This window comes from Natator depressus, chromosome 4, assembly GCF_965152275.1.
Source record: "Natator depressus isolate rNatDep1 chromosome 4, rNatDep2.hap1, whole genome shotgun sequence".
Taxonomy (NCBI): Eukaryota; Metazoa; Chordata; order Testudines; family Cheloniidae; genus Natator; species Natator depressus.
In genome coordinates, this window is record NC_134237.1 from 38959243 (window position 1) to 38972591 (window position 13349).

Consider the following 13349-nt stretch of genomic DNA (forward strand, 5'->3'; position numbering starts at 1 on the left):
AGTTGAATATAAGCACATGTGTAAAATTAAGCACATACTTAAGTGCTTTGCGGAAGTGAATAGGAGCCTCAGGCAAAACTCCCATTGACCTCAGTTTGAGTTTTGCCTGAACTGATTCCCTGGTGTGTATAAGAATGAAAAACAAAATACAGAAAAGAAATGGTTGTAGGTAGTCTGTTCCCCCCCTACCACCACCACTTTTAAGTCGGTAAATTATGCAATCTGGAGAAAGCAACATGGTAAGAAAAATCCCACAAAGAACTACGAAGGACAATACTAAAAGGAAAGGTCTTACTGAGTTTAAATAAAAATGCACTAGAGGAAAAAGACAGGTAATTGTTGTCCTTTTTCATAGGCTGGCTAAAGCATTCAAGTTCACCACTAGCTTAATAATATTTCCTCTCATGGAAATGCATGATTTGCTTTGGTTTTGGTATGCTGTATCACAGTGCTATAAGTCTTTAACCTTCTTTAACTTTTAATTCCTTATTATGGACATTATGAGAGTCACATATACACACAGTGGGTTTAGTAACTCATGGCCTGATATTTTCAGATACTGAACACCCTGAACTCTACTAACTACTGTGGGAATTGGGGGCACTCACGGTACGTCTACACTGCGAAAAAAACTGGTACCAAGTCTCAGAGCTCAGATCAGCTAACTTGGGGCTTGGACTGTGGGGCTAAAAATAGCAGTGCATATCTTTGGGCTCCGACTGAAGCCCAGGCTCTGAGACACACACACACACACACACACACACACACACCCCCCGCACAGGTTCTCAGAGCCTGGGTTCCAGTCTAAGACCAAATGTCTACACTGCATTTTTATAGCCCTGTGAGCCTGAGTCACCTGACCTGGCCAGACAGGGCCCTGCTGCAGGTCTTTTATTGCAATGTAGAGATACCCACAGTAAACTGCAGGATCAGATTCTCTGTTTGCAAATGTTAAAGTTTACTGGTCCCATCGATACCCCAGATGAAACTCATTATATGGCCAATCCTGTTCCTATTTAAATTAACGGGAAAACTCCCATTGGCTTCAATGGGAGTTGGATTGGGCCCTTGAATAATCTTCACAAAGAGGCTGTTTAATGTTCAACTTTTAAATCATAAAGTTCACAGTTAAATGTTCTGCACAGTTAAATTTTCTGTTGTGATTTGGTGCCATCCTTTTCTTCTCGGAGTAAGATATGACACTGAAGCCAAAGAGATAAACAAATGGGAAAGAAGCAAACAGAATGTAGCCCCCAGTTCAACAAAGTACTAAAGTATGTGATTAAAATTAGCCATGTTCTTAAGTGCTTTAAGAACATAAGACCTGCCATATTGTGTCAGACCAGGGTCCATCTTGCCCAGTATCCTGTCTCCAACACTGGCCATTACCAGAGCTTCAGGGGAAGCATACAGAACAGGACAATTATGGAGTGATCCACCACTGCCTTCAGGTAGTCAGAGGTTTAGGGTAGCCCTGAACCTGGGGTTGCATCACTGACAATCTTGGCTAACAGCCATGATGGACGCATTCTGCATTAACTTATCCAGCTCTTTTTTGAACCCAGTTATACTTTTGGTCATCACAATATCCCATGGCAATGAGTTCCACAAGTTACTTGTCCACTGTGTGGAAAAAGTATTTCATTTTGTTTTTATTAAACCTGTCGCATATTAATTTCATCAGCTGACCCTTGGTTTTTGGATTGTGTGAAAGGGTAAACAACACTTCCCTATTCACTTTTTCCACACCACTCATGATTTTTTTTATACCTCTAGCATAAACCCGCTTAGTCATCTCTTTTCTGAACTGAAACAGTTCTAATCTTTTTAGTCTCTCCTCATATGGAAGCTGTTCTATACCCTTGATCATCTTTGTTGTCCTCCTCTGAACCTTTTTGAGATGGAAAAACCAGAACTGGACACAGTAAACAAGGCACCATGGATTTGTATAGTGGCACTATGATATTTTCCATCTTATTTTCTATCTCTTTCCTAATAGTTCCTAACATACTGTTAGCCTTCTTTGACCACTGCTGTGCATTAAGCAGAAGTTTTCAGAGGACTATCCACAGTGACTCCAAGATCTCTTCCTTAGGTGGTAAGAGTTAATTTAGACCCCATCATTGTATATGTATAGTTGGGATTATTTTTTCCAATGGGCATTACCTTGCATTTATCAATGTTGAATTTCATCTGCCATTTTGTTACCCAGTCACCCAGTATTGTGACATCCCCCTGTAACTCCTCAGTCTGCTTTGGACACAACAACCTTGAATAATTTTGTATCATCTACAAACTTGCCACTTCACAGTTCACATCCTTTTCAAGATTATTGAGGAATATGTTGAACAGCACAGCTCCCAGTACAGATCCTTGGGAGACCCTGCTTTTCCCCTCTCTTCACTGTGAGACGTGACCATCTTTCAACCTGTTACTGACCCATGATGGGAACTTTTGTCTCATCCCATGGCTACATAGTTTCTTTAAGAGCCTTTGGTGATGGATGTTGGTGATGGAAAATTCAAGTACACTATATCAACTAGTTCAGCCTTATCCACATGCTTGTTGATTCCCTCAGAGAATTCTAATAGATTGGTGAGGCATGATTTCCCTTTATAAAAATTCTGTTGATTCTTCACCAACCAATCACGTTTATCTGATAATTCTTTTCTTTACTATAATTTCTACAAATTTGCCTGGTTCTGAAATTAGGCTTACTGGCCTGTAATTGCCATGACCTCCTCTGATGCCCTTTTTAAAAATTGGCTTTCCATTAGCTACTTTCCAGCCACCTGCTTACCTGAACTGGAGCCATAAAAATTTGGATTTGTGTACAAAATCCATAGCTACCTGTTTTAAGACAAATATAGCTGGGGGTAAATTTAAATAAAATGAAATATCTCCATATTTGTGTTACTTACTTTTGCTTTAGAGGCAATTTATAGTGCTGAAAGATTGTGAGACCTGATCTTCTCATGGTATTTCCACTAATCAGGTACTGAAATGTCATGAGTATCAGCCCCAGAAATGGCTCCTGGGTGTATTTTTAAAGCAAAAGCCTCAGACGAACATAAATATAAACAAAACACACAACTCCAGTTGAAATCAGTGGGACTTCTACCTGTACATGGGCTGAACAAAAACTGAGCAGGACTTCAGGATTTGCACTGAAAACACAAATACAAAATACTGAAAACACAAATACAAAAATAAATACCAGACCCAATACCCAACCCCCATAAGAACAAAACACTGATCTAAGTGATCAAAATAACTTTAGGATTGTTAGAAACAATTACTCTTTTGAATTTTTGTTTGTTTTTTGTTGCTGTTGTTTTGTATCTTCTTTCCTTACAACTGTTTTTCTACTTTTGAAGCAAGAAGACAAAACAATTGTAAGGGGGAAATTCTCATGTTCCCTGTGTCTATACACAGAGCAAAATCTGTAAATTACCTGCTGTGGAGGCATAACTCTGGATTTAGCACTGAGACATCTGTCCAAATTCTGGCTGTCTTGGCAAAATGACTGTCTGCTCCATATGCATTATGTGTAGTCAGGAAATGAGAAAAAAACAAGTGCTGTAGTCAGAGTTAAAGGAGGTATGTGATGACCCAAGCTATGCTCCACACACACTGTCTCACCTCCTTCACAGTCTCTCCACTTTACTCTCATTCTACATGCTTTCCTAGCTCCTCTGCTTCCCCGCCTTCTTATTTTATGGTGTATAAAGATGGTTTCAAAGGGTTTTTTAAGTGTATATGCTTTTTTGTTTGTTTTGTTTTTTACCTTGGAAATCTCAGGTTTATCAAGTCTGGTCTTCGTGGCTTTTGCTGGAGGACTTGCTAAAGGTCTCATAGAAACAGGGAGCTCTCTGGGTCTTTTACTGAATGGGTGAAAAGTATTGAATCTTTAAGAAACAGTTTTTTTATCAAGTGTTTGTCAAGGCACCCTTTTTATCAGATGCTTGAACTCTGCATGAAAGAGCAGTGGAATTACTGTCAAGTATACAAGTATGCGGTTTCTGTTGACTCTTAACAAGGATTAAAAATGAGCCTTGCTCATGGGCAGAGAGAACTATGGTCTGCAACAGAGAGGTTCTACAAGGTTGAGTTTAGGAAAAGCCCAACCTGAGGAGAAAGCTTAGGCTGAGGTTCATGTTTAGGAGTATGTTTGTTTGAATTTTATACAGTGTGTATATATTTTTTTAGGAGGAGGGGGCCTCTTGCTTACAAGGTATTAACAAGTATATATCTGTTTTAAAGAATCTGAATAAAAATCACATCCAAACTCAATTATCCAGATTTCACTTCCTTTGTACTGTGATGTCACAATCATAGAATCATAGAATATCAGGGTTGGAAGGGACCTCAGGAGGTCATCTAGTCCAACCCCCTGCTCAAAGCAGGACCAATCCCCAACTAAATCATCCCAGCCAGGGCTTTGTCAAGCCTGACCTTAAAAAACTTCTAAGGAAGGAGATTCCACCACCTCCCTAGGTAACGCATTCCAGTGCTTCACCACACTCCTAGTGAAAAAGTTTTTCCTAATATCCAACCTAAACCTCCCCCACTGCAACTTGAGACCATTACTCCTCGTTCTGTCATCTGCTACCACTGAGAACAGTCTAGATCCATCCTCTTTGGAACCCCCTTTCAGGTAGTTGAAAGCAGCTATCAGATCCCCCCTCATTCTTCTCTTCCGCAGACTAAACAATCCCAGTTCCCTCAGCCTCTCCTCATAAGTCATGTGTTCCAGTCCCCTAATCATTTTTGTTGCCCTCCGCTGGATGTTTTCCAATTTTTCCACATCCTTCTTGTAGTGTGGGGCCCAAAACTGGACACGGTACTCCAGATGAGGCCTCACCAATGTCGAATAGAGAGGAATGATCACGTCCCTCCATCTGCTGGCAATGCCCTACTTATACAGCCCAAAATGCCATTGGCCTTCTTGGCAACAAGGGCACACTGTTGACTCATATCCAGCTTCTCATCCATTGTCACCCCTAGGTCCTTTTCTGCAGAACTGCTGCCTAGCCATTCGGTCCCTAGTCTGTAGAGGTGCATGGGATTCTTCCGTCCTAAGTGCAGGACTCTGCACTTGTCCTTGTTGAACCTCATCAGATTTCTTTTGGCCCAATCCTCTAATTTGTCTAGGGCCCTCTGTATCCTGTCCCTACCCTCCAGCTTATCTACCTCTCCTCCCAGTTTAGTGTCATCTGCAAACTTGTTGAGGGTGCAATCCACACCATCCTTCAGATCATTAATGAAGCTATTGAACAAAACCGGCCTGAGGACCGACCCTTGGGGCACTCTGCTTGATACTGGCTGCCAACTAGACATGGAGCCATGTTGTTGAGCATGACAATCTAGCCAGCTTTCTATCCACCTTATCGTCCATGCATCCAGCCCACACTTCTTTAACTTACTGGCAAGAATACTGTGGGAGTTAAGGGGCACCTTACGTGGTCCAAAGCCGATTTCCCCAACCTCTCCATGGGGCTCCGCTCCACTCCACCAGCCGTCCCACGAATTGCTCCGCTTTGCCAGCCGCCCCCATGAGCTGCTCCAGCCATCCCGCAAACCGCTGTGCTCCAAGAGCCGCTCTGCTCTGCCAGCCGTCCGACAAACTGCTCCGCAAAATGTATCTTCAGGCTCCCCCACTACTTAACACAACACTCAGTGATTTCAGCTCTTAGTCAGTTTTTAGCTCTTTTGTGATTTCAGCTTGTAGTAGGGGAGCCTCAGTGCTGGTGCACCATTGGCCGAAAGTGAATTCAGCTCAGCAGCCTGTAACTAGACTCCTAATGGAATCAAAATTAGCTCTGATATTCCACAGTGGAGAAAGGAGGAAGTGCAATTAGCATGTAAGGCCCTCACCAGGGGGCCCATACCACCAGATATTAATACCTGTCCTCAGCCTTTCTCCTACCAGTCCTCTACTGAGTCTTCCAGGGAGGCAAGAACTCAATTTCTGATGTGAAAAAAAGAGAGCAAAAAACAGAACTTCTTTAGAACAAAAACCGAACAGAAACAAAACCAGAAAAACAGCCTCCTCATCTCCTTCTCCCCTACCACTGAGGTACCTTTTATACATAAAAAGGAGGGGGGCACAACCTGAATGTTTTCTTTGGCAGGTGGACAAGGTAGCTACTGTCCTGGGATACCTGTGATCCTACATAAAACAAGTTTCTAGCATAAAGTGATACAGTATATTGGGTATTAATGGATTCTAAATTATTGCAGTTTTCAGAAATCAATTTTAAAAAATCATTATGAGACAAATTCTTGTACTATTTCTTGAGACAAACTGTAGCCTATTGTGAAAGTATTGTCTTAACACAAATAACACTGCAGGTTTCTGATTTCTTTTTAAGAGTAGGCTTTGTACATCAACCGTCTGCCACTAACTTTAGTCATCAGCTACTATAAAGGCATGGTTTTATCTTTCACTGAAGGATTAGCCCATTCCATTCCCATCAAATATAGTCTTTCTCATCATATATTTATCACCTTATTTTTAAATGTCTTTCCCCTGGTTATAACATGGAGATTATTCTTCTTCAAGAATGATGGGATGATCTGAACAAGTATGAAGAGAGCATTCCATGAAATCTCCCAATAAGCTCTGGAAGAGATACACTCTCTTTGTGGTGGGTACAGCTGAATCCTTTCTGTTCTTTTCTTTCGCCAGGAAGATATGACTAGCTGAAGTGTTTGGTTCTATATATAGCTGGCCGATGTCAGCTGGATGCCAGTCTCTTTGGAGAGGATCAGCCCCCAGTTTGTCTTCGTACTAGGTACCATGCAGACCCAACCAGAAGGATAGAAACCATCCAGGACCAGTCAGGTCATCCTCATTCATAACAAACTCCAGAAACTTCACCAAAAGGGGTTGGGATTGCTTTTTTTCTGCACAACAAAGCCTAACAATAGGGTAAGTGTATTTTTTCCTGAAATATTTTGACATTGTTTGTCCTACAATCTGTTGCATAGAAGACACTTAAGTAACATCTTATCTCAGGAATAAAATATGATGTGTATTTTTATTTAGTGGGGAATCAACTTTCTTTGCTTATTTAAAGATGCTTTAACAAGCTCATCAACCTTTTTGCTGTCACTTTAAGCAGTTTGCCAGAATTTTTCCTATTTTTGAGACTGTAGATCAAGGGTTAACAAAAGACAGCATTTGAAATAAATCACAGATTTGCATTTTTTTTAAACATAGTGTGTGGAAATGAGAAGGCCCAGAACACTGCCACAGATCTTGCTACAGAATTTATGTAGGACAGTATGTCACTCAGGACTTCTTATCTTTGAGTTGGAGAATGTGTCTCTGATCAGATGTTTGCAAGGAGTGATTGCCAGTGTCTTTGGCATTGTTAAAAAGACATTTTAGCCAAATGAGAAATAAGTATAGTCACTAATTATTCTGAAGACAATGCTTGAAATAAAAGTCAACTGGATTCTACACACTGGCTCAACAATGTAAAAATGTGGATTTTTTTTTTTTCAGTGAGGAAAACCCCACCAGACAATCACAATGTTATCACATTCTGCCATGGTCAAAGAGAGGAAACAACAAGCATCAGCCATTATGAAGGAAATCTACGGAAATGGTATAGAGCTAAAACCGGTTACTGTATGTCCTATGTTCCTTTCGCCCCTTCCTAACATTTCTTTTTAATCTTACAGTTTAACTCTCTTACAGCTCTTTCTCTGCGTATTCTGCCATAAATAATCTAGTGGGGGTATCATGCTGCCTATGGTAACTAATCCTTTTGTAGTTGTCTCTTTTCATTTGAAAGCTATTTTCAGATGAACAACTGTTGTGAAGGAATGAAGTAATCTAACAGCTGATGTACATTCTGCTTGGATAGCCTTTCAGAATATTATTTGGGGCTAATATCATGACTGGATTCCATTTTACAAGACTATTCATATACAAAACATGATTATCTGTCTATATATCTTTTTTCCTGTTTTCCATTTCTTTTAATATGCATGATCAAAAATATTTGTATCAATATTCTCCTTCCCCTCAAAGCTAGCTATTGGGATTAATAAACCTTATTAGCTCTTGTCGTTTCTCTCCAATACATAGTCACTGGCTGATCTTTTAAGCAGCAATTCAACTTTTCTGTTGCCATTCTGAGGGAAATGGAAACAGCTATGAAAATCTTAGCTTGATTTTCAAAAGCGGGTGCTTAACGTGAGACTTTCAAAAGTGCTTTGTGATTTAGGAGCACATGTCCCCTTGACTTTCACTGGGACTGTAATCCTAACTCTGATGTTTTTGAAAATCCCACCCATAGAACCTTATTTAGGTGCTTAAATAAGTTGCCTAATTTTCAAAAGTGCTGAGCATCTAGCAGTCCCCCTTGAAGTCTGTGGAAGTTAAAACTCAGCACTTTTGAAAATCAGGCCATTGGTTTAAGTGCCTAACTATAAATTAAGGACTTAACTTTAAATCTACTTATGAAACTCTTGGATTTATTCTCCTGCTCACATGTATTGTGATAATTTAGATAACTTACTGACAAATAACCCACTTAGATAACTGACAAATTTGATTCCAAGGAAAGTAGGATCAGGCCCTTTGTATATGTATAAAAAAGAATCTGCCCGTGTAAGTGCCTGCCCATTCCTTTCACATTTTGTTGTAAATATACCTGTTAGATTTTTTAAATGCAGTTATATTAAACCGTTTAATATCTGAGTGACATTTGCAATATTTTTGTAGATGCCATGTCTGGATCCCATATCTTTGTATTTAAAGACTATGTAAAACAAGCCGTACTGAAGCCAACTAAGGATTATTTAGATGTTCCACATATGATATAATTGTCTCTGAAGTATCTTATTATTAGGTAACTCATTTGTTAAAGCTGATTGCAGTGATCAGTTAAATCATCCAATGGATCATTTAGGCATTTACTGAGGGCCACTTCCAGTTTTAATTCAAAATTAGTTAATGGGTCAAATTTTTAAATGTAGAGGCTTAAGATCCATGCTCAAAAATACATGTACACGTACAGTTTACATGTACAGTTCTTGCAATTATGAGTACAGATCAGAACTTTATGCATGCAAAGGCATGTGTAAATATCCACTTTGCAACTGTAGTCAAGGTAACTGCAACACTCAATTTACAGGTTTCAGAGTAACAGCCGTGTTAGTCTGTATTCGCAAAAAGAAAAGGAGTACTTGTGGCACCTTAGAGACTAACCAATTTATTTGAGCATAAGCTTTCGTGAGCTACAGCTCACTTCATCGGATGCATACTGTGGAAAGTGTAGAAGATCTTTTTATACACACAAAGCATGAAAAAATACCTCCCCCCACCCCACTCTCCTGCTGGTAATAGCTTATCTAGCTTATCTAAAGTGACCACTCTCTTTACAATGTGTATGATAATCAAGGTGAGCCATTTCCAGCACAAATCCAGGGTTTAACAAGAACGTCTGGGGGGGGGCGGGTAGGAAAAAACAAGGGGAAATAGGCTACCTTGCATAATGACTTAGCCACTCCCAGTCTCTATTCAAGCCTAAGTTAATTGTATCCAATTTGCAAATGAATTCCAATTCAACAGTTTCTCGCTGGAGTCTGGATTTGAAGTTTTTTTGTTGTAATATCGCAACTTTCATGTCTGTAATCGTGTGACCAGAGAGATTGAAGTGTTCTCCGACTGGTTTATGAATGTTATAATTCTTGACATCTGATTTGTGTCCATTTATTCTTTTACGTAGAGACTGTCCAGTTTGACCAATGTACATGGCAGAGGGGCATTGCTGGCACATGATGGCATATATCACATTGGTGGATGTGCAGGTGAACGAGCCTCTGATAGTGTGGCTGATGTTATTAGGCCCTGTGATGGTGTCCCCTGAATAGATATGTGGGCACAGTTGGCAATGGGCTTTGTTGCAAGGATAGGTTCCTGGGTTAGTGGTTCTGTTGTGTGGTATGTGGTTGCTGGTGAGTATTTGCTTCAGGTTGGGAGGCTGTCTGTAGGCAAGGACTGGCCTGTCTCCCAAGATTTGAGAGAGTGTTGGGTCATCCTTCAGGATAGGTTGTAAACCAGTCGGAGAACACTTCAATCTCTCTGGTCACGCAATTACAGACATGAAAGTTGCGATATTACAACAAAAAAACTTCAAATCCAGACTCCAGCGAGAAACTGTTGAATTGGAATTCATTTGCAAATTGGATACAATTAACTTAGGCTTGAATAGAGACTGGGAGTGGCTAAGTCATTATGCAAGGTAACCTATTTCCCCTTGTTTTTTCCTCCCCCCCCCCCCCCCAAGACGTTCTTGTTAAACCCTGGATTTGTGCTGGAAATGGCCCACCTTGATTATCATACACATTGTAAGGAGAGTGATCACTTTAGATAAGCTATTACCAGCAGGAGAGTGGGGTGGGGGGAGGTATTTTTTCATGCTTTGTGTGTATAAAAAGATCTTCTACACTTTCCACAGTATGCATCCGATGAAGTGAGCTGTAGCTCACGAAAGCTTATGCTCAAATAAATTGGTTAGTCTCTAAGGTGCCACAAGTACTCCTTTTCTTTTTATTCAATTTACAATTGCTCACATTTTCACACACACAATTAGACCTCTCTTTTAAAAAATTGACTCTAGATTAGGCACAGGGAACTGGTATGAGAAACAACCCAAGTCTTCACCTGATACTGGACTGAATTGATTCCATATCTGAATTAAAACAATGTTGTTGGAACTGGGAAGTAGGACCCATGACAGGAGAAGGCCTGAATGGGACAGAGACAAAGTAGCAGGCAGCAGTGCAGCTCAAAACACAGCTGACTGGTGCTGCTGATTACCTGATTGCAAGTGCAAGTGAAAGTGGAAGATCAAGGATTTAGGAGTGGGAGAAAAACAAATTCATATTGGAGCCTCAATGCGGTTTTGCATAGCATCATGTTACTTCATATCTTGTCCTGAAGCTTATAAACACCCACAGAGAGAGGAGCCTGTCCACACTGGCAAGGTTCTGTGCAGTAAAGCAGCTTTCTGCGCTGTAACTCCCGAGGTGTACACACTGCCAAGCCACTTAGTGCGCAGAAACTGCACAGTAGGAGCACTGTAAAAAAAACACCCCAATGAGAGGCGTACAGCTTTCTGTGCCAGAGCTACAGCGCCGTGATGCCAGTGTAGACACCCTAGTAGATTACAGTGCTGTGACTGGCCTCCGAGCGGTGTCCCAAAATACCTGTTCTCACCTCTTTGGTCATTGGTTTGAACTCTACTGCCTTGCCCTCAGATGACCAACTGTGAGCCCCACCCCTTAAATTCCTTGGGAATTTTGAAAGTCCCCTTCCTGTTTGCTCAGGGACGCGTGCAGTGGTCTCAGCGCATCTTTCTAGGTGGCCATGCCTGCTCCACACTCCAGGCAATCCCCTGCTTGGAGCAATGCCGAGCTGCTGGACCTCATCAGCATTTGGGGAGAGGAGGCTGTCCAGTCCCAGCTGAGCTCCAGCCGTTGGAATTATACCTATGGACAGATATCATGATGAATGGCAGAAAGGGGCCATGACCGGGACACACTGCAGTGTAGGGTCAAAGTGAAGGAGCTGCGGAACGCCTACCACAAGGCGCGGGAGGCAAACCGCTGCTCCAGTGCTGCCCCCACGAGCTGCCAGTTCTACAAAGAACTGGACATGATACTTGGTGGTGACCCCACCTCCACTGCGAAGGCCACTGTGGATACTTCGGTGGCTCGCATGCCAGTCAAGAATGGACCGAGGATGTAAAGTGGGAGGGGGACCCAGAGGCAGAGGACGACTCAGAGGTCAGAGATACATGCAGCCAGGAGCTCTTCTCAACCCTGGGGGAGGCTAGCCAGCCACAGGGGTCGGAGCTTGGTGAAGCGCAAACAGGAGAGGAGGCCCCTGGTAAGTGGCTTTGATTTTGGGAATTGCTGAAGTGAGTTGTTGGGGGCAAGAGGGTTGCAGAAAGCAGGCTTGTGTCTGTATGATGAGCGTACCACCACATGCCTAGTCTGAGCGGTGGAACAGGGTGTTGATTGACTCCCTCACTTCATGGAATGTGCCTCAGAGATCTCCACGAAACTCTCATGGAGATACTGGGCAATCAACTGCTGCAGGTTCTTTGGCAGAGCTGCTTTGTTTCTTGCCCCATTAAGGGTAACTTTCCTGCACCATTCTGCCTTCACTGGGAGGGGTGGGGGACCATTGCTGCACACAGGCGAGCTGCATAAGGACCAGGGTGGAAGCCGAAGTCTTGGAGAAGACCCTCCCTTGATTCCCTGCTCACCCTCAGCAGTGAGATCTTCCATAATGAACACAGCCTGTGGAAAGTGTGGGAATAGAAATGATTATCAGGCCTCCCCTACAGTGCTGGCTCTCCACAAGAGCCACGAGCTCAGTGTACAGTACAGTCCTGAAACACTGACTTCCCCTGCCCCTGAGGGCAACACCCGTCCCTCTGCAATTTAGCCCTGCTGAAGAACAGTACCCACTGCACTCTACTCCAAAGAACAAGGTTGCATATGATATCTGGACATACACAAATCTTTAACTGTCCCAGGAATCCACCCTCCTCCTGGGACCCTCTCTTCCCCCATACCCTACAGTGCTGATGTGTTTTTTTTGTTTGTCACTCTCCTCAAGTTGTTGTTATTTAATAAAATAATTGTTTTGGTTTGAAAGCAATCTGTATTCCATTAATTGAAAGCAAACAGAGCCCTGCAAAGCAACAGGCAATTTTCTTAAACCTTCACAGTGCATCGTCTGCACCACCCACAATCACCTCCTAGCATTACAAGCACTGCACTCCTGAGCATAGCAACAAATATTAGTGGCTTTCAGCTTCAAATTGCTGCCTCAAGGCATCCCTGATCCTTATGGCCCTGCACTGCACCCCTCTAATAGCCCTGGTCTCTGGTTGTTCAAATTCAGCCTCCAGGTGCTGAGCCTCAGCAGTCCAGCCCTAAGTGAAGCTTTCATCCTTCTCTTCACAAATATTACAGAGCGTACAGCACATGGCTATGAGTATAGGAATATTGTCATCGGCCAGGTCCAGCCTCCCATATAGGCAATGCCAGCAGGCCTTTAAAGGGCCAAAAGCACACTCAACAGTCTTTCTGCACTTGCTCAGCCTGTTGAACCGCTCCTTGCTGCTGTCAAGGTTCCCTGTGTATGGCTTCATAAGCCATGACATTAAGGGATAGACAGGGTCTCCCAGGATCAGAATGGGCATTTCGACTTCCCCTACAGTGATCTTCTGGTCTGGGAAGAAAGCCCCAGCTTGCAGCTTCCCGAACAGGCCAGTATTCCAAAAGATGTGTGTGACATGCACCTTTCCGGACCA

The 13349-nt window shown here is 42.4% G+C and overlaps 1 protein-coding gene and 1 long non-coding RNA gene across 5 annotated transcripts in view; one reads left to right on the forward strand and one right to left on the reverse strand.

The window, feature by feature from the left end:
- Window positions 1-13349, reverse strand: part of LOC141986369 (uncharacterized) — a 118783-nt gene that overhangs the window by 96337 nt on the left and 9097 nt on the right. The gene's annotated exons all lie outside the window — the stretch shown is intronic.
- MYOZ2 (myozenin 2) overlaps window positions 6755-13349 on the forward strand; it is a 31282-nt gene continuing 24687 nt past the window's right edge. For 2 of the 3 annotated variants that reach the window (XM_074950800.1, XM_074950801.1), the window contains exons 1-2: window positions 6756-6934; window positions 7514-7616. In XM_074950800.1, the coding sequence (XP_074806901.1) occupies window positions 7541-7616 (76 nt within the window). In that variant the 5' untranslated portion in view covers window positions 6756-6934; window positions 7514-7540. Of the gene's footprint in view, window positions 6935-7513; window positions 7617-13349 lie in introns of all 3 variants that reach the window. The other variant, XM_074950799.1, reaches the window with a different exon arrangement.